Source organism: Trachemys scripta, chromosome 2 (assembly GCF_013100865.1).
Source record: "Trachemys scripta elegans isolate TJP31775 chromosome 2, CAS_Tse_1.0, whole genome shotgun sequence".
Taxonomy (NCBI): domain Eukaryota; kingdom Metazoa; phylum Chordata; order Testudines; family Emydidae; genus Trachemys; species Trachemys scripta.
In genome coordinates, this window is record NC_048299.1 from 193,659,370 (window position 1) to 193,681,530 (window position 22,161).

The window sequence follows — 22,161 nt, forward strand, 5'->3', positions numbered from 1 at the left end:
AACCCAGAAGTAAAATTTCCTTAGCATAGTGGAAGATAGGAGGAGGTTGTTTGTAAATCAGATAGTGTGTGTACAGTATCTCACTTATGTTTCCATATGGTTTAGTTCTTCTCATCAAATGAGCAAGATTTCAAGAACAGTGACCCTTCATGTTGCAGGAGACTTAATAAACACACACAGGATCTAGAAACTCCTCGCTAGCACCTCTACAATACTGAATGCATACATATAATACTGTATGGCTGAATAAAAATAAGTCTATGCAAACAAGACTCATCTGACTTGTCATAACCTACTACCTACAGACAGCTGAAAGCAAACTGCCACAAACTAAGAGGTATAGATTTGTTTTATAGATATACTTACATTCTTTATTTTAGTCCATAGAGGATAACATTCTAAACCTCAGCAAAACATAAAGAAGCAAGAGATCATTTTAGAGAACAGCACTGCCAAGAACACAGTAATATCATCATCAGTTCCACACATTTGTTACTGCATTCAGCACAAGTGCCGGGAGAACATCTGCAGTGTAAAAATTCAGCCCATTAGTTCCTGCAGCTTGTTAGCATATTTTAATACTGTGTTCACAGCTTTCTATTTCTATCAAGGTGTTACTAGGTGCCAGACTCTGTATTCACATACTGCGTCATTATTCCCTCTCACCTCTGCGAACCTATTACACAGCAATACTGGAAGGGAAAAAGGGGTCTGAGGGAGAATGCGAAGGGAAGAAAGAATGAAGTTATTGGTACTGTAACAATCTGTTAGACAAATACATTCTACAAGGAAAGGTTCTGATTTAAGCAAGCACTACCAGAACATCCATTCCCTCAGGTATACATCTCTCTAGTTTCTTGAACAGTTTCACTGTTTGGAGAAGATGCTTATCTTGAATAAGGCATCCAACATAGCTTAACATTTATAGAAAAAAATATCACCATTGCTGAATCATCACTATTTTACGTTACTCTGACAGTGGCTCAAGAAGAAGTGCATTCCCTATTACGGCTTTTGCTGAATCAACAAAAATATTTCTTTAGAACCTCATTTTATTCCCAAAATTGTAACAATTTCTACTTCTGTTTTAATTACAAATGGGAAATACCCTACACACTTAGCATTTCATAGGGATGCTGCTGTAGATCTTTTTATAATATGCAACTGCTGACATTTTTCTTAAATCATAAATATTGTCTATTCATTCTTTGTTTGTGCAAGATGTAAATAAAACATAAATGTGTGTATATAGATTCTAGGACTGGAAGGGACCTCGAGAGGTCATCGAGTCCAGTCCCCTGCCCGCATGGCAGGACCAAATACTGTCTAGACCATCCCTGATAGACATTTATCTAACCTACTCTTAAATATCTCCAGAGATGGAGATTCCACAACCTCCCTAGGCAATTTATTCCAGTGTTTAACCACCCTGACAGTTAGGAACTTTTTCCTAATGTCCAACCTAGACCTCCCTTGCTGCAGTTTAAACCCATTGCTTCTTGTTCTATCCTTAGAGGCTAAGGTGAACAAGTTTTCTCCCTCCTCATGACACCCTTTATATACCTGAAAACTGCTATCATGTCCCCTCTCAGTCTTCTCTTTTCCAAACTAAACAAACCCAATTCTTTCAGCCTTCCTTCATAGGTCATGTTCTCAAGACCTTTAATCATTCTTGTTGCTCTTCTCTGGACCCTTTCTAATTTCTCCACATCTTTTTTGAAATGCGGTGCCCAGAACTGGACACAATACTCCAGCTGAGGCCTAATCAGAGCAGAGTAGAGCAGAAGAATGACTTCTCGTGTCTTGCTCACAACACACCTGTTAATACATCCCAGAATCATGTTTGCTTTTTTTGCAACAGCATCACACTGTTGACTCATATTTAGCTTGTGGTCCACTATAACCCCTAGATCCCTTTCTGCCGTACTCCTTCCTAGACAGTCTCTTCCCATTCTGTATGTGTGAAACTGATTTTTTCTTCCTAAGTGGAGCACTTTGCATTTGTCTTTGTTAAACTTCATCCTGTTTAACTCAGACCATTTCTCCAATTTGTCCAGATCATTTTGAATTATGACCCTGTCCTCCAAAGCAGTTGCAATCCCTCCCAGTTTGGTATCATCCGCAAACTTAATAAGCTTACTTTCTATGCCAATATCTAAGTCGTTGATGAAGATATTGAACAGAGCCGGTCCCAAAACAGACCCCTGCAGTACCCCACTTGTTATACCTTTCCAGCAGGATTGGGAACCATTAATAACAACTCTCTGAGTATGGTTATCCAGCCAGTTATGCACCCACCTTATAGTAGCCGCATCTAAATTGTATTTGCCTAGTTTATCGATAAGAATATCATGCGAGACTGTATCAAATGCCTTACTAAAGTCCAGGTATACCACATCCACAGCTTCACCCTTATCCACAAAGCTCGTTATCCTATCAAAGAAAGCTATCAGATTGGTTTGACATGATTTGTTCTTCACAAATCCATGCTGGCTGTTCCCTATCACCTTACCACCTTCCAAGTGTTTGCAGATGATTTCCTTAATTACTTGCTCCATTATCTTCCCTGGCACAGAAGTTAAACTAACTGGTCTGTAGTTTTCTTGGTTGTTTTTATTTCTCTTTTTATAGATGGGCACTATATTTGCCCTTTTCCAGTCTTCTGGAATCTCTCCCGTCTCCCATGATTTTCCAAAGATAATAGCTAGAGGCTCAGATACCTCCTCTATTAGCTCCTTGAGTATTCTAGGATGCATTTCATCAGGCCCTGGTGACTTGCAGGCATCCAACTTTTCTAAGTGATTTTTAACTTGTTCTTTTTTTATTTTATCTGCTAAACCTACCCCCTTCCCATTAGCATTCACTATGTTAGACATTCCTTTAGACTTCTCGGTGAAGACCGAAACAAAGAAGTCATTAAGCATCTCTGCCATTTCCAAGTTTCCTGTTACTGTTTCTCCCTCTTCACTAAGCAGTGGGCCTACGCTGTCTTTGGTCTTCCTCTTGCTTCTAATGTATTGATAAAAAGTCTTCTTGTTTCCCTTTATTCCCGTAGCTAGTTTGAGCTCATTTTGTGCCTTTGCCTTTCTAATCTTGCCCTTGCATTCCTGTGTTGTTTGCCTATATTCATCCTTTGTAATCTGTCCTAGTTTCCATTTTTTATATGACTCCTTTTTATTTTTTAGATCATGCAAGATCTCGTGGTTAAGCCAAAGTGGTCTTTTGCCACATTTTCTATCTTTCCTAACCAGCGGAATAGCTTGCTTTTGGGCCCTTAATAGTGTCCCTTTGAAAAACTGCCAACTCTCCTCAGTTGTTTTTCCCCTCAGTCTTGATTCCCATGGGATCTTACCTATCAGCTCTCTGAGCTTACCAAAATCTGCCTTCCTGAAATCCATTGTCTCTATTTTGCTGTTCTCCCTTCTACCCTTCCTTGGAATTGCAAACTCTATATATGTACAGGCTCCCTCACTCTCCTGCTCAGAGGGAGGCCACTCAGGCTAGTCCTGTGGGGTCAGGACCAGAGTCTGTGAGACAGGCAAATAGTCAATACCAGGCTTTAGCCTGGGCTGTTGTAGCTCAGGTAGTCGGCACTTGACTACAGTCTATCAGGGCTGTCTGGGGCCTGGGCAGAACTCAGGCAGCGAGTAAACACACAGGGCTGGTCTACACTGGGGGGGGGGGGATCGATCCAAGATACGCAACTTCAGCTACGCTATGTCAAAGTATCTTGGATCGAATTACCTGGGGTCCACACGGCACGGGATCAACGACCGCGGCTCCCCCGTCGACTGCACTACCGCCGCTTGCTCTGGTGGAGTTCCGAAGTCGACAGTGAGCGCGTTCGGGGATCGATATATCGCGTCTTAACGAGACGCGATATATCGATCCCGGATAAATCGACTGCCACCCGCCGAAACGGCGGGTAGTGAAGACGTACCCATAGTCTCTGAGGGGCTGGCTTTGGCCTGGGCAGAGCTCAGGCAGCCAGCAAACAACCAGTCTTTCAGGGCTAGCTTTGGCCTGGGCGGGGATAGGCAGGCTAGCAAGCAAGCAGTCTTTCAGGGCTGGCTTTAACATGGGCAGAGTGCAGGCAGACAGCAAACAGTCTCTAAGGGTGAGTGGCAAGGGAGCTCCTGTGCTGGGCTAGAGCCTCCTTGCACTGTGTAGGGGGTCAGCCACCCGGGGGTGGGCTGGCAGGGGGACGCGGGCCCACCCTACTCCACCGCGTCCCAGCCGAGGGCCATGACAGGGGCAGGATTGGCTGCCCCTGTGTTGGTGGATATCCAGCCGCAACACGCCGACAGAGCCACGCTGGGCTCTGCAGCCGGCTGCTTCCTGCCTCCCCAGGGTTTGGTACCTGCAGAATCCAGGCCTCTTCCGGCTCTTCAGGGTAAACGGCAGCAGGTACTCCGGGCCAGTCCTCGTCAACAGCTGGAGGTCAGGAAGAGCCAGGCCCAGGTTCCTCTTAGGGCTTCTGGAGAACAGGTCAAGCGTCGTCTTCCGTTGCAGGCTCTCCCTCAACTGAGCTGCCAGGCCGGCCTTTTATACTTCCGGCCACGGGGGTGCGGCGATCTAGGCTCCGCCCTCCCAGAGGCATCTAAGGTTCCCTCACTCTTCCAGTCAGAGTGAGCCCACTCAGGCTCACTACAGTATACTTTATACATTTATAATGCATGGGGACTAATCCTGAGATGTGCTAAGCAGTTACAGGTGCACGATCAGACCCTATCTTGGCAAGTTGTGCTTTTTAAATTTAAATCTTATAGACCAAACTCAAATCCAGCTTTCATGTGGTGGGGGGAGGGGAGGGTGTGAATTTGGTCCAGTACTAAATATAGCAAAATTCTGCATGAGGCTGCTATGGTCCTTAGGTTTTTGAGTTTTTAACACCACTATTCAGAAGACAATACAATGTTAACTGGAAGAAAAATCCAAATTTTTCTATAAAAAATGCCAGAATGTGAAACGTAGATGCTTAATAGAAAGAAACAGTGTGAGCCAATGTCTGCTGATTTGTGAGAGACTTTTGCTATGGTGGATCCTAAAAGCCATCTTCTTTCACTCTTATGCCTATGAAATTCAAGAGAGATGGAGCACTTTTCTCCCCCTCGGTGTTTCACCATAATGCTAATTTCTCTGACCAGGATAAATATCCTATGCTTTTTATATACCCAGAAGTAAAGTGTTCTTCCATGGGATTCAATTGGCCAGACATTATTACATTACACCATCACTTTTTAAGGAATATTTTAAAGAACCAGGTAGGTTTTAACTAGATCTTGTTACCATAAGGGAACATATGCTACACTACATTTTCATGGGCCCATTCCAAACCCCTACCCACTAACATTTATATGACATCCTTATCTTTAAATTCGGAAGCATCCACAGCTATATTTAGTTGCACCGTGACAGAGCCTGTTATCATATATATTTTGCTACTATTTGGACCAAGACTTTTTATAATGAAACAGTTAGACCCAAAGTAATGAAAACATCTCATATTAAGGAATGGTGCTTACACACGTTTAACTTTAAGCGTGTGCTCAACTGCTTTTCTGAGTAAGGTCTTAGATTTTTAATAAGATGGCATGTCTGTTCTTGTTTTTAATCACTGACTCTGAAGAACAGGTGGCTTACTCCGTATCAAAGGCAATATATTTTGGTTAAAGAGCGCACAAATTTGTACATAATTTTCCATACAACACAGACTGCTGTAACCACCAAAATGCATCGCTTTCTATGAGCTCCAAGATGACAGTCCTCAGGAAACTACAAGAAAGAACGTGTGCAGTTCATGGCTTGGGGTCCCCCCATTTCACAAATCCTTCTCTGAAGGAATTTCATTATTCCAGTGGTCTCCACTTTGCAAATCCATATATACATACACATGCGTGCACACAAACATGCAAACACATCCCACAGAGGAAGTAGAAGCTCTTTATTTCACTAACCCATACACTTTTAGTCTTCACCAAAAAATAGATGCCTCTCAGCCTCAAAGATTTAACAACAGAGGCTTCCGGGTGTTGCCATATTATTAAGACTTCATTATTTTTACAAATTATACTACAGAACGTGTAGTAGTACAGTACAAAGTATCACAAATAACCTAAATGTGAACTACTGTACACGTGTCTCATAGAATCAGACTCATACACTTCAAAGCCAGAAGGGACCATTATGATCATCTAATCTGACCTCCCGCACATTGCTGGCCACAGAATCTTGCTGCACCCACTCCTATAAAAGACCCCTAACCTCTTCCTGTGTTACTGAAGTCCTCAAATCATGATTTAAAGACTTCAAGTTACAGAGAATTCTAGTTTAAGCCAGCAAGTGACCCTGTGCCATGCTGAAGAGAAAGGAAAAAAACCCGTCTCTCTGCCAAACTGACCTGGGGGAAAATTCCTTCCCAACCACAAACAGAGCGATCAGCTAGACCCTAAGCATGTGTGCAAGATCCACCAGCCAGACACCTAGAAAAGAATTCTCCATAGTAACTCAGAGCCCTCCCCATCTAGTGTGCCATTTCTGACTGAAATAGAACAATAGATTCAAAGGCCAGAAAGAACCACTGTGATCATCTAGTTTGACTCCTGCATGACACAGGCCACAGAAGTCCCTGATATAGTTCCTGTTTGAACTAGAGCACATCCTTTAGAAAAACATCCAATCTTTATTTAGAAATTGCCAGGGGATGGAAAATTCACCACAACCCTTGGAAGTTGTTCCAATGGCTAAAATGTAAATGTTAGAGGATGGCTTCCTAGGGCGACATGTTTCTGCTTAAGAGAAATTAAAGTTGTTCATTTGATCAAAATATGAAGAGTCTCTGGAGGTACAGAGTCAGGCATACATCTGCAGAATAAAGAACTATCAAACATTAGTCTGCAGTACTCTTAGGGGATGAGGGTTGTTTATTTGGCTTGTTATTGCACATTATTTTTAAAAGCCCCTTCAAAACACCACCTCAGTAATGCTTTAACAATTATGAAAATAGAAACACTGTTTATACTAGCTGCATGCTTGGGAGAAGACAATCTAGAGATTTCCAATAACATACAATTTATCATTGCTCATCTAGACACCTCTGTTAGCCAAGTACAAACACAGCACAGATGTAATGCTCATAATTAGGAATTATTCAATTATCATTATATTTGAATGAATGAGGAAAAAAAGTAAAAGTCAGATTGGAAAGATTTTAGAAAATTGTATTAAGAAATTGTACAGAGATTTAGCCACACAACTTCTACCAAATTCTATGGCCAAATTCCCCTGCAACTGAAAATGTATGGGGGTGAGAACTGTAACGATCTTGGGGTTCATTAAATAACAAACCAGTGAATGAGAAAGGAATAAAATTTTAATAAAACAAACTGGAGAATGTCTCTGGTGAACTGCTGCATACAGACATGGGGTGTTCCCAACCCTCTCCCTCCAAGACACATCTCAAATTCCCATGTTCATAATACTGTCCCTTATGATGGAGCATCTTTAAATCATAATCTTCTACAAACATATCTCTACAAGAACAATGTCCAACATGTAGTACTGTGAGCTGACGTTAACATTACAGCAGTTTCTCCATGCTATTCCAATTTATGTATTTTCTTATACTAGGATTACCATATTTCAGGTTCCCCAAAAGAGAACACTGCCAGGAGTGGAACGAGAAGCAGCTGGGGGTGTATAGTTGGGGGATGTTGGAGAGAGTATTTGGGGGGGGGGATGCTGGAGGGGTGTGTGCACTGGGAGAGGGTATTTGGGGGATGGGCAGGGTTTTGTGTACTGGGAGGGTGCAGGAAGGGGCATTTTGGAGGTGCTGGAGGGGGTGTGTATATACTGGAAGGGGTCCTGGGGGTGCTGGAGGTGAAATCTGGGGAGTGCTGGAGGGGGTATCTGTAGCCTCACTCTTGAGGTGGGGAGCAGTGTTGCTCCCTGTCATGGTGGCAGGGTAGCTGGCACAAGCCCAGGCCTCAATGCCAGCCCATCAGTCAGCGCCTCCCTGTGGGCCTCTCCCTCTCCCCAGGGCTGGGAGCTGGCACCTAGGTGGGCAGGATGGCAGCTACAAAGGAGGGACCAATTGGATCACAGAGACAGCTCTTTCTGAGCTGCAATGCCTGCTCTGCAAAAATCCGAAAAATCCCAGACATTGCCTCTTATTTTAAAAATCCGCCTGGATGTTTGCCACACTTTTTAATACCTCAGTGTTCCAGAGAACTGTGGGTGCTTGTCTCACTGAAGTCTGCAGGGGTTTTGCCATTGACTACACTGGACCAGGATTCCACCCGTGTCCACACAAAGGCAAACAGCACTTGATATTTTGAAAACAAACCAACCAACCAACCAAAATTAAATAAACACAGAACTCAAATACTACTCTCAGATCATGCTTTGCTCATTCAAACTTTAGATTTATATTAACAGCAACTTTTTCTTGATGGACTTCAAAATCTGCAGACAATAAACAATTTAAAAAAAACAAACACTTTGCGTACAGCTTCTAGCATTTCAAGGTACAAGACAGGGGTTAAAGAATTAAAACAAAATGGATTTTCTAAAAGTAAACAAAAACCAACAATGGAGTATTTGGTTTTATACAGAGAACCAGAACTGAGACCACTGGGGGTAATTCTGCAACATTTCACCAGAGATTCATCTTGCCATTTCCAATAAGATACCAAATGTTTTAAATCCAACCATTGTTATAACTCTGCTGGTTAAGAAGCATACACTTCTAGGTCTACTTCACACAGTTTTATTTAATGAGCAAGAAATGACTGGTACTTAGTAGCAAAGCAATGAAAATTTACAGTACCAAAGAGCATTAAGCTCAATAACATCTCCCAGAGGCTTTCCTTGGTTAGCACAGCATCCCCACACCAAAGCGAGGGCAGAGTTGGCTGGATACCCCACAACACATCATCTGAATGGAGGAAGGAGGGGAAAAAGGCCAGAAAAAAAATGCTTCCTGATCAAGCGGACCAAACTGAGGGAAAGTGAGCAGCAGGGGCATTTCCAAGTGCATACACTGACTAAACCAATCAATAAATACAGGCCCTAACTAAACAGATTGATGTGTGTGTTTTATAGCCATATGACGGCTTTCCCCTCTCCACCGTTCCTCCCAAGTACCACACTCCTGAATTAAATCATTCTGCATTCTCTGGACATATACAGTTGAAATCAATAGCGTTAAAATACTATGCCTCTTTCTCTCTCCCTCTAAAGCCTAATAATAGACAAGTTTCAGCTGAAATCGGTATTGACCTGTTATCAGTAACAGAGGGCCTTGTGTCTAGCCTGGTGAAGCAGGATCTGCATTGATTGCTATCTGATTAGAGGAGAGCTCGTCCTGACTTTCCCCAGTTACTTAAGCTGGCGTCTCATTGATTGTCCTTAGAGACCACAGCTCCACTCAGGCAGAGAGAGTCTAGACAGTATTCATGATCCATCTGTCTGGCACAGCCAGGCTGATGGCAAACTCTATTAGAAGTGAAACAATCTTTTTTCTCTCTCCTCCTCCCATCTCCCTTCCCCTCTGCAAAGCAGTAATCTGACACTGAAAATTACTATCATTGTTGCAATTCTCAAAATAGCAGTGCCAGACTTTCATTAACATCTACGCTAGACTGCTAAATATTTAAAGAAATGGATAAATTTCACCTGAAGTGGGACAGCCCGGCACACATGAAAGCAGAAACACAATCAAAATGTAAATCTGAGAGGTTGTTTTTATCTGCACAAATTCAGTGACACAGTAAGAGAGCCTTGCAAAAGGCTTTTTTGAACCTCTCTATTTTGTTATTAAACAAAATATTTTCCTTTGTTTGAGTTTCTTGTTTATAAAGCAGAATCATTCTTCAACCCCCCTATAGATTTTTACAAGGTACACAGCTGTCACAAAAGGTGTGGGGAAGTAATATTTATTTACCTCACCAAGGAAAATAAAGATTCCATAGTAAACCCTGACATTACTACCCCAAACTGTAGTTAAGTGTCAGCCTTATTAATGCTGACAGTTTACCACCTGATGTGTACATAAATTTCATGTGACATGAGAGATGCATTCTGCCTCATTTTATAGTTCATCTCATTTTCACACAAGTCAGTATTTTGTTTAAATAGCATGCCTATGTGTACACACAGAACACTTCACACAACCAGTTTCACTGAAAACAGGCTATACAGTCAACCAGACAAACTAAGAATTAGATTTCCAGCATTTCTAGAAGATGCAATGCTTCTCAGTTACTCTTGGCTGCAGTACTGTGTGCTGCAAAGAGACAGCAGCCTTAAACTTTCCATTCCTTATGCCACTTTCAAAATCTAATTGCTTCCTAGAAGCCTGGGCAGGCTAAGGTAGGGGAATCACTTGCTGCACAAACACTGGAAAAAACTAGGACAAATGAACTGTGCCCTGGTAGAATGAGGCATGTTGTTGAATTCCTCAGACAGTCCTAATTTTACAGGTCTCTCACAAGTAAGCGTACAGGAACTTTGCAAGGCATGTCAAGTCATTACTGAGCCCAGGACTGCAATGGTGAAAACTCTGCGTTTGCATTCTTATCCAATGCAAGTTTAGTTGAGCTTTTGTTTCTTTTTTTTCCTATCACAGTTTTCTGTAATTACTGTATGCTAGACCTCTAAATAGGCACATAGCTGCTATGTGATAAGTGCTCTATTACCAGAGTACTAAATAAGTACTACTACTGTTAGTAATAATACAAATGATAAATTGTGCTGCCTCAAGTTGACAGAGGCTGCTTTCTAGGAGGCTGGTTGGACAGAGTCATTCACCACACACTAAAGCCTTGTTTTAACTAGGAGAAAAAGTGGATTTTAACACACATTAACTAATATATGTTAAAATCCTAGTGTAGACAAGGCAAGGTGCAGTTTGAATATATTTGCTAGTTAAAATTTACCTGCACCAACTAACATGTATTAATACTACAACTTTTCTTGTCTGCACTAGGATTTTAACTCGTGTTAGCAAACACACATTTTTTTCTAGTATACATATGACCTAATTGGCCTATAATCTCTCACCGCTGTACAGGGGCAAACCCCTCAAGAGGGAGAGAGACTCTTCCTGTAAATCAGCAGAGGAAAACGGATCAGGCCACAATCCTGCAAACACTTACATATTTGCTTAACTTTTCATATGTGAGTTGTCCCATTGAAGTGGGATGACTCATGCAAAGTTAAGTAGGTAACTGTTTGCTGGGCTCCCTATATGCTGCAGCAAATGTCCTGGTTAATTTTCCTTGGATGCTCGTTCTTAAAAGCACTGTCTTTGCCATTTTGCACTCATTTATTCTCGGTACTGTGGGTGACCACGAAAAAAAGGTCAGTAACAGTATCTTTGGAAAGGCCAAATCAGTAGAGTTCATCATGGCATCAGGTCGTGGTAGCAGTTTTATCCTATTAAAAATGTTCAAGCACAATCTTTTCTGCCATCACTGAGTCCAGGCATCAGGTACACCACAAATCATTCTATCACTTTTGACATAACTTAATTAGATCAAGCAATAAGCAAAAACAGTGTGTTCAGTGCTTGACTATTGACATACAAGTGAATGAGAAATTCACCAGGAGCCAAGGAATGCACATCCTAACATGGATTACTGTTATCAAGGTACTGCGTGTTTAAACAAATTCAAGCAGAACATTCATAGCAGTGTTAATTTTGCATTATTGTGAAGTCAGATAAACATAGTTTGTAGGGAAAGAAAAAGTCAAAACAAAAAGAGATGAGTCACTTTTAAATATAATATAGCAGTGGGAAGTCATTAGCACTTTTTAGTGCCAGGCGACACCACCTAAAGATAAAGTGACTCCAAGAGAAAAAGAGGAGGTCAATCCTGCTGGAACTTAGACCCAGACAAAGATTTCCAACATATTTACATATTGTTTCAGTGATATTTCCTGTGTATTCTATGGAAGGTGGTGTATATCAACCAAAAGATCCTACAATACAGGTGACATAGTGATACTAATGGTATATATCTCTATTTGAAAACACCTCTGGTGAGCAGTGGTGTTACTTTTATTACCATTCAGTCACTGATATGGGGGCCACTAGAAATATTAGCTGTTGGGTCATTTCAAGCCCACACAACATCTCATAGGGGTTCCTATTAAAAACACTGTGCAAAAACATGCCCAAACTCCCTTAATTCAAAATGTCATCTCTTTAGAGCCTGTGGACTTCACTTTAACAACTATTTTAGAAAGCTAGTTTCCTAAGCTGGAAAGCTAACAGACTACTAGATCTATTGCCTTATTCAGAATAATCTTCTGTTACGTAACACCACTGGTACTAATTTGTATCATATAAGAGCATATTTAATGGCCAGTAAGTGACAAATACCCCAATTAGTTTGAGCATTGTTTATAACTACTATTTTGACTGTTGGCTTTTATCTTTTTTCTCCTTGGTTCGCCATTGAGACTATTATTTCCCCATATATCTTTTTATTTATTCTTTTGATTTAAAGCAGATGTTCCTCTACTAACAAGCTCCCATCCTGGGTTGCAGGAGGCCTTACAACAATTAAAATTGACAACCTCATAATACAACAAGTTGTTTGTTTAATAAAATGATTGAAAATGGCTGTCCCTAATCCATCCTCTCAACCTGAGTTGAAATGGCTTAACCAGTACTGTATAACAGAACCAAACTATTAAGAAAATGTGCTAGCTGACCCATTCCACTGGGGTATAGGAAGCTTTCTGTAATGGGTGTTGAAAATGGTATGTCTCTGTATGCACAACAGATTTACAGCCAAATAATTTTCAATGTCCAAATTATGAAAAAGCATTAAGATATAAGAACACATCTTAAAGTGTGCACCAGTCAATGTGAAATATACACAGATGCCAATAAACTTCTATCATTCTGTGCAAAGAGATTATTGTATTTCAAAGAACAGAAAATTTAAATATTTTACACAGACACACAAACACGCACATAGACTCACTCTTGTCAGAAAGCAGGCACTGCTTTTAGAATAAAAATAAACTCATTTAACGGACAACTATTGCATAAAACACAATTTCTACATGCAGCCAAATTAAGCTCTGGAAATTGACATAACATTTCATTTTTCTAGGAATGTGTTAAAATAAATGAATGTAGATTGTATATTTTCGAAACAAACTTTCTCAACAACTGGCAATAACCTTGTATGTCCCATAAGAGCTCATCATCATGAGAATAGCTGCAGTACTGAAAAAAAAAATGCTATCACTTCCCCAGAGTTAGAAACTTCCTGGCTGAAGGAAGCTATTGCTTAGAGAAAGCAAATTACAAATTACTGTTGGTGAAGAAAAACAACCTTTAATACCCGTTTCACCCAGCACCTTCCCAAAACATACTGTAAACCAAACTGTCAACCATAAAAGTAAATTCTGAAGTGACAGTGTGCACAACAGACACACACAAAAGGTAAGTTAAGTACTTACAGCTGAAGATGCCTGGAGGTGGATGCTCTGTTACAAGTAGACAGTTCTCCTCATCGCTGTTATCCCCACAGTCGTTCTGTTGGTTACAAATCAGCGAACCAAGATACAAGCATTTACCACTGGTGCAGGTGAATTTGCACTCTGAAAAAGCACAACAAAAACTGTCATGTAATCAGTGCTTACTTTTCTCTTTCATTGTACAATACTGCTATAATGGCAGCTATTACAATTACTGAAAACGAATTTAGTTTCAGGCAGGGGCTATAATAGTGGATGCGCCATTCTCATTCTCTTGCTGAATCACACAATATAGTGCTGGCTTAATAACTATAACTAGTGAATGATTAATTGTACAAGATACATTTTAGACCACCAGGTTTCAGACTTGCATGACGTAAAATGGTATCAATTTTTAAAGAGGTAGCGTAGTCGATAATCTCCACGAATCCTGTTCAGCCCCGTAAAATTACTCCTTTACTCACCTTCCCAACTGCCAGTCTCCTAGCTAGTTATGAGCACGAACTCGCTGTCTCCGCATTGAACTCCCAGATGCCCCTATTGTTTTGCAACTGTTACGTATCATTTTAGTAAGTTTCTAAAACTTCTTCAATTTAGTGTGAAGGTGTAGATCACGGGGTTCTAGTTTTCTAAATTCTGTTTTACTACAAAGAAATAGATGATTTCCCCTGAATGATGCAGGAATTCTGAAGAAAAATTAATATGTGATCATGTATTTTAAGACTGTGTCACAATGCATACACTCAAGAAGGCAGTCTTAATTTTGGTTTATCCTAATTTTTCAGTGCTTGACTTTATAATCTTAAAGTTCATAGATAAATAGATAATGATATCAAAACTTATCTATCTATATATACATAGCTCCCAGTAATGTTATTGAGGGTTGTGCCACTAAAGCCCCACTCATCAAATTAAGATTAGACTAGTTAGAGCTAAATTCTACTCTCATGAAGGTACATGCAATTCCCATTGATATCCAGAGCAGAGGTACACACACTTCTAGGGACACAATTCAGTCAAGAGTCTACATGAAGGATCTCTACATATTCCATCCTCCTCAAAGACTTGCTCCTGCAAACTCTTGCTACCACCCACAAATATAGCACTAACAAAATTGGAAAGATGGTGTTTGCAGTATGCCTGGAAACTTAACACATATCACCTCTGCAGACCTCGCAGGGGGAGTGAGTTCCAAAATCAAGGATCTCTGACAGAGAACATCCTGCCAGCAGCCTCCTCTCATTTATACTGAGGCAGCTCCTACTCAAGTGCCTCTGCTGATCTCAACTGTGGCAGTGTGCCAAAGGAAGATAAAGATTTTCTCACTAATCAATGGGGCTTACCCAGGAGTCTGCCTACGCTTTACTTTTTCACCAAGGCAGGTTCTTCTAACAATGGAAGATCTATGCCTCAAATTCTGTAAAGCTTAGGGACAAAACTTCCTCAAGTTCCTTTTTATCCCTTTGCTTTTCTCCTTCCTAGTATGAAAGTGCAAGGGAACGCCAGGGCGTAAATCTCTTCATTGTGAAAGGTGCCAGGCTAACAGCCCTGGAGACTGAAATCCTTCATCTACTCAAAGAACATACAGCAGGAGCAGTGCCAGCACAAGCAATGACTATGTAAGCTTCTCCCCACATCATTCAGCCAACATGTATGATGTAGAGGATCACCTTTATGAACATTCAGTATCCATCCTTACTCTGGCTATGCCTTCACTGCCTTTTGCTTCAGTCTTCATTAAAAGGTTAATTGTGACCAGATACTCAATTAATATTGACAGCAAGGGGGGAGAAATGCAAGCCAAGACAGGGAAAGACCAGATTAGAGAATATTTAGATACATTAGATGCATTCAAGCCAGCAGTGTCTGATGAAATTCACCCTAGGATACTTAAGGAGCTAGCTGAAGCAATCTTGGAATTGTTAGCAACTATCTGTGAGCACTCCTGGAGGACAGGTGATGTCCCAGAAGACTGGAGAAGGGAAACAAAGAGGACCCAGGAAATTATAGACCAGTCAACCTGACTTCAATACTGGAAAGATCCTGGAAAAAATGATGAAATAAGCCAGTTGTATGCACCAAGAAGACAATAGGGTTCTAAGGAATAGCCAGCATGGATTTGTGAAGAACAAATCATGCCAAACCAACCTTATTTCCTTCTTTGGCAGTTTATTGGCCTAGTGGATGGGGGGAAGCAGTAGATGTGGTATATCTTGATTTTAGTAAGGGTTTTGACAAAGTCCCAGATGACATTCTTAGAAGCAAACTAGGGAACTGTGGTCTAACTGAAATTACTATAAAGTGGGTGCACAACCAGTTGAAAAATTTTATTCCGATTAGTTATCAGTGGTTCACTGTCTAACTGGGAGGGCATATGTAGTGGGGTCTCACAGCAGTTAGTCCTCGATCCAGTACTATTCAATATTTCCATTAATGACTTGGATAATGGAGTGAAAAGTATATTTACAAAATTTGCTGATGATACCAAGCTGGCGGAAGGGGGGGCAGGGATGGATGACATAAGATTAGAACTCAAAATGACCTTGACAAATTAGAGAGTTGGTCTGAAATCAACAAGATGAAATTCAATAAAGACAAGTGCACAGTACGACATATAGGAAGGAAAAATCGCATGCACAACTACAAAATGAGGAATAACAGGCTAGGTAGTAGTACTGCTGAAAAGGATCTGAGTCTGTTTTTGATCACAAACCGAATATGAGTAAACCATGTGATGCAGGTGTGAAAAAGGCTATTATCATTCTGGGATATATTAACAGGAGTGTCATATGTAAGACACAGGAGGTAATTGTTCCACTCTGCTTGGCACCGGTGAGGCCTCAGCTAGAGTGCTGTGTCCAATTCTGGATGCCACCCTTCAGGAAAGATGTGGATAAACTGGAGAGAATCTAGGGGATGGCAACAAAAGGATAAAAGGTTTAGAAAACCTAACCTATGAGAAAAGGTTAAAAAAATGAGCGTCATGGGCAGCGGGTGGAGCCCCACTTCAGGGAGGCTAGCCCCTGGCTCTGCCACTTCCGCCCGCCCCTCCCCCCATGGCTGGAGTCCCGAGACCCCCTGCCCCCACCCCACAGCCCAAGCCCTGAGATCCTTGCCCACCTCGTAGCCCAAGACCCCCTCCCCTCTCCATTGCCGGAGCCCAGATACCCCCTGCACACACACCCCGCAGCCAGATCCCCAAGACCTCCTTCCCCCCCCCACGGCCTGAGACCCCCTGTACTCCCTACGCGGCCGGAGTCTCAGACCCCTTGCAGCCCGAGATCCCCTCCCCCATATGCAGTTGGAGCCCTGAGACCCCCTGCCCACCCTCCCCCGTGCAGCCAGAGGAGCCCCGGGCCAGCCGGAGCCACAAGCCCCCCACCTGCTCGGAGGAGCCCCGGGCCAGCCGGAGACCCCTCAGCCACACCTCCCCTCCGCAGACCCCAAGTTGCCCTGCGAAAATTCAAAAGCTCTTCTCTTCTTCTCTCTTCCGGAAGAAGAACCTGAGCTTTTGCTATGCCCCAAGCAGGTTCTGGGGTGGCTGAGGAGGCAGTATGTGTTACTCAGCGTCCCAGGAGTCCTGGGAGACTACTAATGCACCCAGGAAACTGAATAGCACATTCTGCCTCCTCAGCAGCCCCAGAACCTGCATGGGGCATAATAAAAAGCAAAAATTTCCCCCACCAAACCTGCAACCAGGGAGGCAGAGCCTTCCCTGGCCTATTATATCTGCCGCCCAATGCTGAGTGTGTTAATCTTAGAAAAGAAGACTGAAGGTTAGTTACACTCTGGAATAGGCTTCTAAGAGAGGCCGTGGCTGTGCAGTACCTTTGGTAGATGTTATTCAATTATATTTAAATAGCTGTGGAGTCCATTGTATTACAAATGCAAAGTTTATGTACTATTGTGGGACTGTATGTAATTTCTCTAAGGGGAAATGTGGCCAAGTTAAACCCTGGGAAGTGTTATGAGCTTCAAAGGACTATTTTAAACAATGTGCCAAACAAGAAGGAAATTCTGGGACAAAGTTATGTGGGTTTCCTAGGAAACACCTGGAGGGAGGAAAATGCAAATTCCCACCTCCAGACCCAACCTTTTGAAGCTACGCCCTGAGGAGAGAATCAATGTCTGACGGATTGTTTACTGTCTCTGAAGATCAAAGACCCAAGCTGTATAAAGGAAAGGTTAACCTATGCATATGTGGGCTTGTTCTGAGCAAAGCTGTTATGAGCTTGTAACCACAGAACCTTTAGGGGGGTCTGAAGGACTGAACACCTGCCAGAGCCCTTGTTGGAGTTGGCAGTGACCTCTGGTAAGCTTATTAGCATACATATACATTCTTTGATTGTTTTTAATATATTTTCTCTGTAAGGCTTTCACCTTAAGAATAAATGTGCTTGCTTAGAAAGGGCCGTGTGATAATTTATAAGTGCAGGCATTTATGCTGCTCATACCTCAGGAGAAAAAAACAAAAGTGCAGACGCTGGGCATTTAGGCTGTCTGGCTTGCTGGGGAACTGTGCAGCCTGAAAAAACCCCAGTCAGGAGGGAGAGAGACAAAGGTCTCTGCCCAAGAGAGGTGACAGCTGAGGAGTCGGGAACCTAGAGTGGGTGCCCTCGAGATCACTTGGCTTATCTCTCAAACTGTATCGATCTATCCTTGAGCAGTGTTTGTGAATACTAAGGATGCGCCACAATTCCTAATGTTGATCATGAAAATTTCATTGCCCTGAAGCCAAACAGACCCCAGACACTGTAAACTTTTAACAGTATTTTCTCCTTTAAGCTCTACACTTACTATTTCTGCCACCACACGGGTTATAATGTCCTATTGTTCCTCAGCAATAGCATTTACAAGATTTCCAACCACTGTACAAAACACATTTCAGGACTGTCTTAGGGCCTCCTTGGAATTGTTTTTCTTGTCCTTTCCGGAAAAGTAGAGAGCATTCTGTTCTCTCAACAGTCATTTATTTTTCAAACATTTTAACGGGTATGAATGCAATTCTTTCCTCCCATAGCCACCCCATGGTTCTCATACTAAAAGTTTAAATGTTTTGTTTTTAGGCAAAGGGGGAGAAATTACCAAGGAATGAAGCTCTTATCCACTTTCTCCACATCACTCATGATTTTATATATCTCTATCATATCCCCTCTTAGTCTCCTCTTTTCCAAGCTGAAGAGTCCTAGCCTCTTTAATCTCTCCTCATATGGGACCCGTTCCAAACCCTTAATCATTTTAGTTGCCCTTTTCTGAACCTTTTCTAGTGCCAGTATATCTTTGAGATGAGGAGACCACATCTGTACGCAGTATTCAATTTATATAAGGGCAATAATATATTCTCAGTCTTATTCTCTATCCCCTTTTTAATGATTCCTAACATCCTGTTTGCTTTTTTGATCGCCACTGCACACTGTGTGGACATTTGCAGAGAACTATCCACGATGACTCCAAGATCTTTTTCCTGACTTGTTGTAGCTAAATTAGCCCCCATCATATTGTATGTATAGTTGGGGTTATTTTTTCCAATGTGCATTACTTTACATTTATCCACGTTAAATTTCATTTGCCATTTTGTTGCCCAATTACTTAGTTTTGTGAGATCTTTTTGAAGTTCTTCACAGTCTGCTTTGGTCTTAACTATCTTTAGCAGTTTAGTATCATCTGCAAACTTTGCCACCTCACTGTTTACCCCTTTCTCCAGATCATTTATGAATAAGTTGAATAGGATCGGTCCAAGGACTGACCCTTGGGGAGCACCACTAGTTACCCCTCTCCATTCTGAGAATTTACCATTAATTCCTACCCTTTGTTCCCTGTCTTTTAACCAGTTCTCAATCCATGAAAGGACCTTCCCTTTTATCCCATGGCAGCTTAATTTACAAAGAGCCTTTGGTGAGGGACCTTTCTGGAAATCTAAGTACACTATGTCCACTGGATCCCCCTTGTCCACTTGTTTGTTGACCCTTTTAAAGAATTCTAATAGATTAGTAAGACACGATTTCCCTTTACAGAAACCATGTTGACTATTGCTCAACAGTTTATGTTTTTCTATGTGTCGGACAATTTTATTCTTAACTATTGTTTCGACTGATTTGCCTGGTACAGATGTTAGACTTACCAGTCTGTAATTGCCGGGATCACCTCTAGAGCCCTTTTTAAATATTGGCATTACATTAGCTAACTTCCAGTCATTGGGTACAGAAGCCGATTTAAAGGACAGGTTACAAACCTTAGTTAACAGTTCCACAACTTCACATTTGAGTTCTTTCAGAACTCTTGGGTGAATGCCATCTGGTCCCGGTGACTTGTTAATGTTAAGTTTATCAATTAATTCCAAAACCTCCTCTCGTGACACTTCAATCCGTGACAGTTCCTCAGATTTGTCACCTACAAAAGCCAGCTCAGGTTTGGGAATCTCCCTAACATCCTCAGCCGTGAAGACTGCAGCAAAGAATCCATTTAGTTTCTCCGCAATGACTTTATCGTCTTTAAGCGCTCCTTTTGTATTTCGATCATCAAGGGGCCCCACTGGTTGTTTAGCAGGCTTCCTGCTTCTGATGTACTTAAAAAACATTTTGTTATTACCTTTGGAGTTTTTGGCTAGCCATTCTTCAAACTCCTCTTTGGTTTTTCTTATTACATTCTTGCACTTAATTTGGCTGTGTTTATGCTCCTTTCTATTTGCCTCACTAGGATTTGACTTCCACTTTTTAAAGGAAGTCTTTTTATCTCTTACTGCTTCTTTTACATGGTTGTTAAGCCACGGTGGCTCTTTTATAGTTCTTTTACTGTGTTTCTTAATTTGGGGTATACATTGAAGTTGGGCCTCTATTATGGTGTCTTTAAAAAGCGCCCATGCAGCTTGCAGGGATTTCACTTTAGTCACTGTACCTTTTAACTTCTGTTTAACTAACCCCCTCATTTTTGCATAGTTCCCCCTTTTGAAATTAAATGCCACAGTGTTGGGCTGTTGAGATGTTCTTCCCACCACAGGGATGTTGAATGATCTTGTATTATGGTCACTATTTCCAAGCGGTCCTGCTATAGTTACCTTTTGGACCAGCTCCTGCGCTCCACTCAGGACTAAATCTAGAGTTGCCTCTCCCTTTGTGGGTTCCCGTACCAGCTGCTCCATGAAGCAGTCATTTAAAGTATCGAGAAATTTTATCTCTGCATTTCGTCCTGAAGTGAAATGTTCCCAGTCAATATGGGGATAATTTAAATCACCCACTATTATTGAGTTATTAATTTTGATAGCCTCTCTAATTTCCCTTAGCATTTCATCATCACTACCACCGTCCTGGTCAGGTGGTCGATAATAGATCTCTAAGGTAATATTCTTATTAGAGCATGACATTTCTATCCATAGAGAGTCTATGGAACATGTGGATTTTTACTTCATTTGATTGTACATTTTCTTTCATATATAATGCCATCCTCCCCTCCCCCCCGCACAACCTGTTCTGTCCTTCCGATATATTTTGTACCCCAGAATGATTGTGTCCCATTGATTGCTCTCAGTCCACCAGGTTTCTGTGATGCCTATTATATCAATATCCTCCTTTATCACAAGGCACTCTAGTTCACCCATCTTATTATTTAGACTTCTAGCATTTGTGTACAAGCACTTTAAAAACTTGTCACTGTTTATTTGTCTGCCCTTTTCTGATGTGTCAGATTCTTTTTTATGTGACTGTTTATCATCTGATCTGGCCCCTACTTTATCCTCTTCCATCCTCTGCTCCTGACTATAACCTGGAGATTCTCTATCATTCGACTCTCCCCTAAGAGAAGTCTCTGTCCGATCCACATACTCCTCTGCAGCAGTTGGCTTTCCCCCATCTCCTAGTTTAAAAACTGCTCTACAACCTTTTTGTAGCAGTTCAAATCATAGCAGTTCAAATCAATTAAAGCCAATCATTAATTTGCTTTACATTAACTGTCACCATACGTGGCATTTCAGCAAGGCCTACAAAAACAGTAAATAAACTGGTTTCAGAGTAGCAAGGCACTGCATTTAGCCATATGGAGTGGAAATCCATCATGAAAAAACTCTTACAAATACAGACAGACATCACCTTCCTTTCCAAATGCAAACAGATGGACATCATACCAAAAGGACTAAAGGTAAAAAATCCATTACAATCTACATATCACACAGACTATGCTGAGAGACTGTGCCACACACTCTCAAAGAAACTGCGAAACCACCTGATCAACAACCTATACAGCAGTGTTTCCCAAACTTGGGTCACCGCTTGTTTAGGGAAATTTGATCTCAGATTATATTAATGCTGCAGTATTAAAAATAGTAGTAAAAGTTTACTTGTACTTGTGCTTGTTTTCTGTGTTGCATTTATAGCCGTAAGTCATTAAAAGCCTTTCTTGAGGAATAATCAGTAGTTTTCATTTCTTTATACGGACACCACTTAACCTCATTACATCTGTGTTGGGTGGTGGGAAGTAGTGATCACCCAGAGCCCCATTTGGGCCCTGATGTGTGTTCCCTTCTTCCTATATCTCTGCAACTGAGAATGGCTGAGCCATTACACACATTGAATGTATTTCCCGGTGTTAAGTATCCTCACACCTTCTTGTCAAGCTGCCTGTAAAGGGCTATCTTGATTATCACTACAAAGGTTTTTTCTCTTAATTAATTAG

General features: G+C 41.5%; 1 protein-coding gene across 3 annotated transcripts in view; it reads right to left on the reverse strand.

Annotated features, from left to right (window-relative positions):
* The window catches only part of LDLRAD4 (low density lipoprotein receptor class A domain containing 4), a 426,827-nt gene that overhangs the window by 180,827 nt on the left and 223,839 nt on the right, over positions 1-22,161 (reverse strand). For all 3 annotated transcript variants that reach the window (XM_034762570.1, XM_034762567.1, XM_034762568.1), the window contains one exon: positions 13,480-13,620. Coding sequence is in view for 2 of the 3 variants with exons in the window: in XM_034762567.1 (XP_034618458.1) it covers positions 13,480-13,620 (141 nt within the window). In the remaining variant the exon portion in view is untranslated. The remainder of the gene's footprint in view (positions 1-13,479; positions 13,621-22,161) is intronic.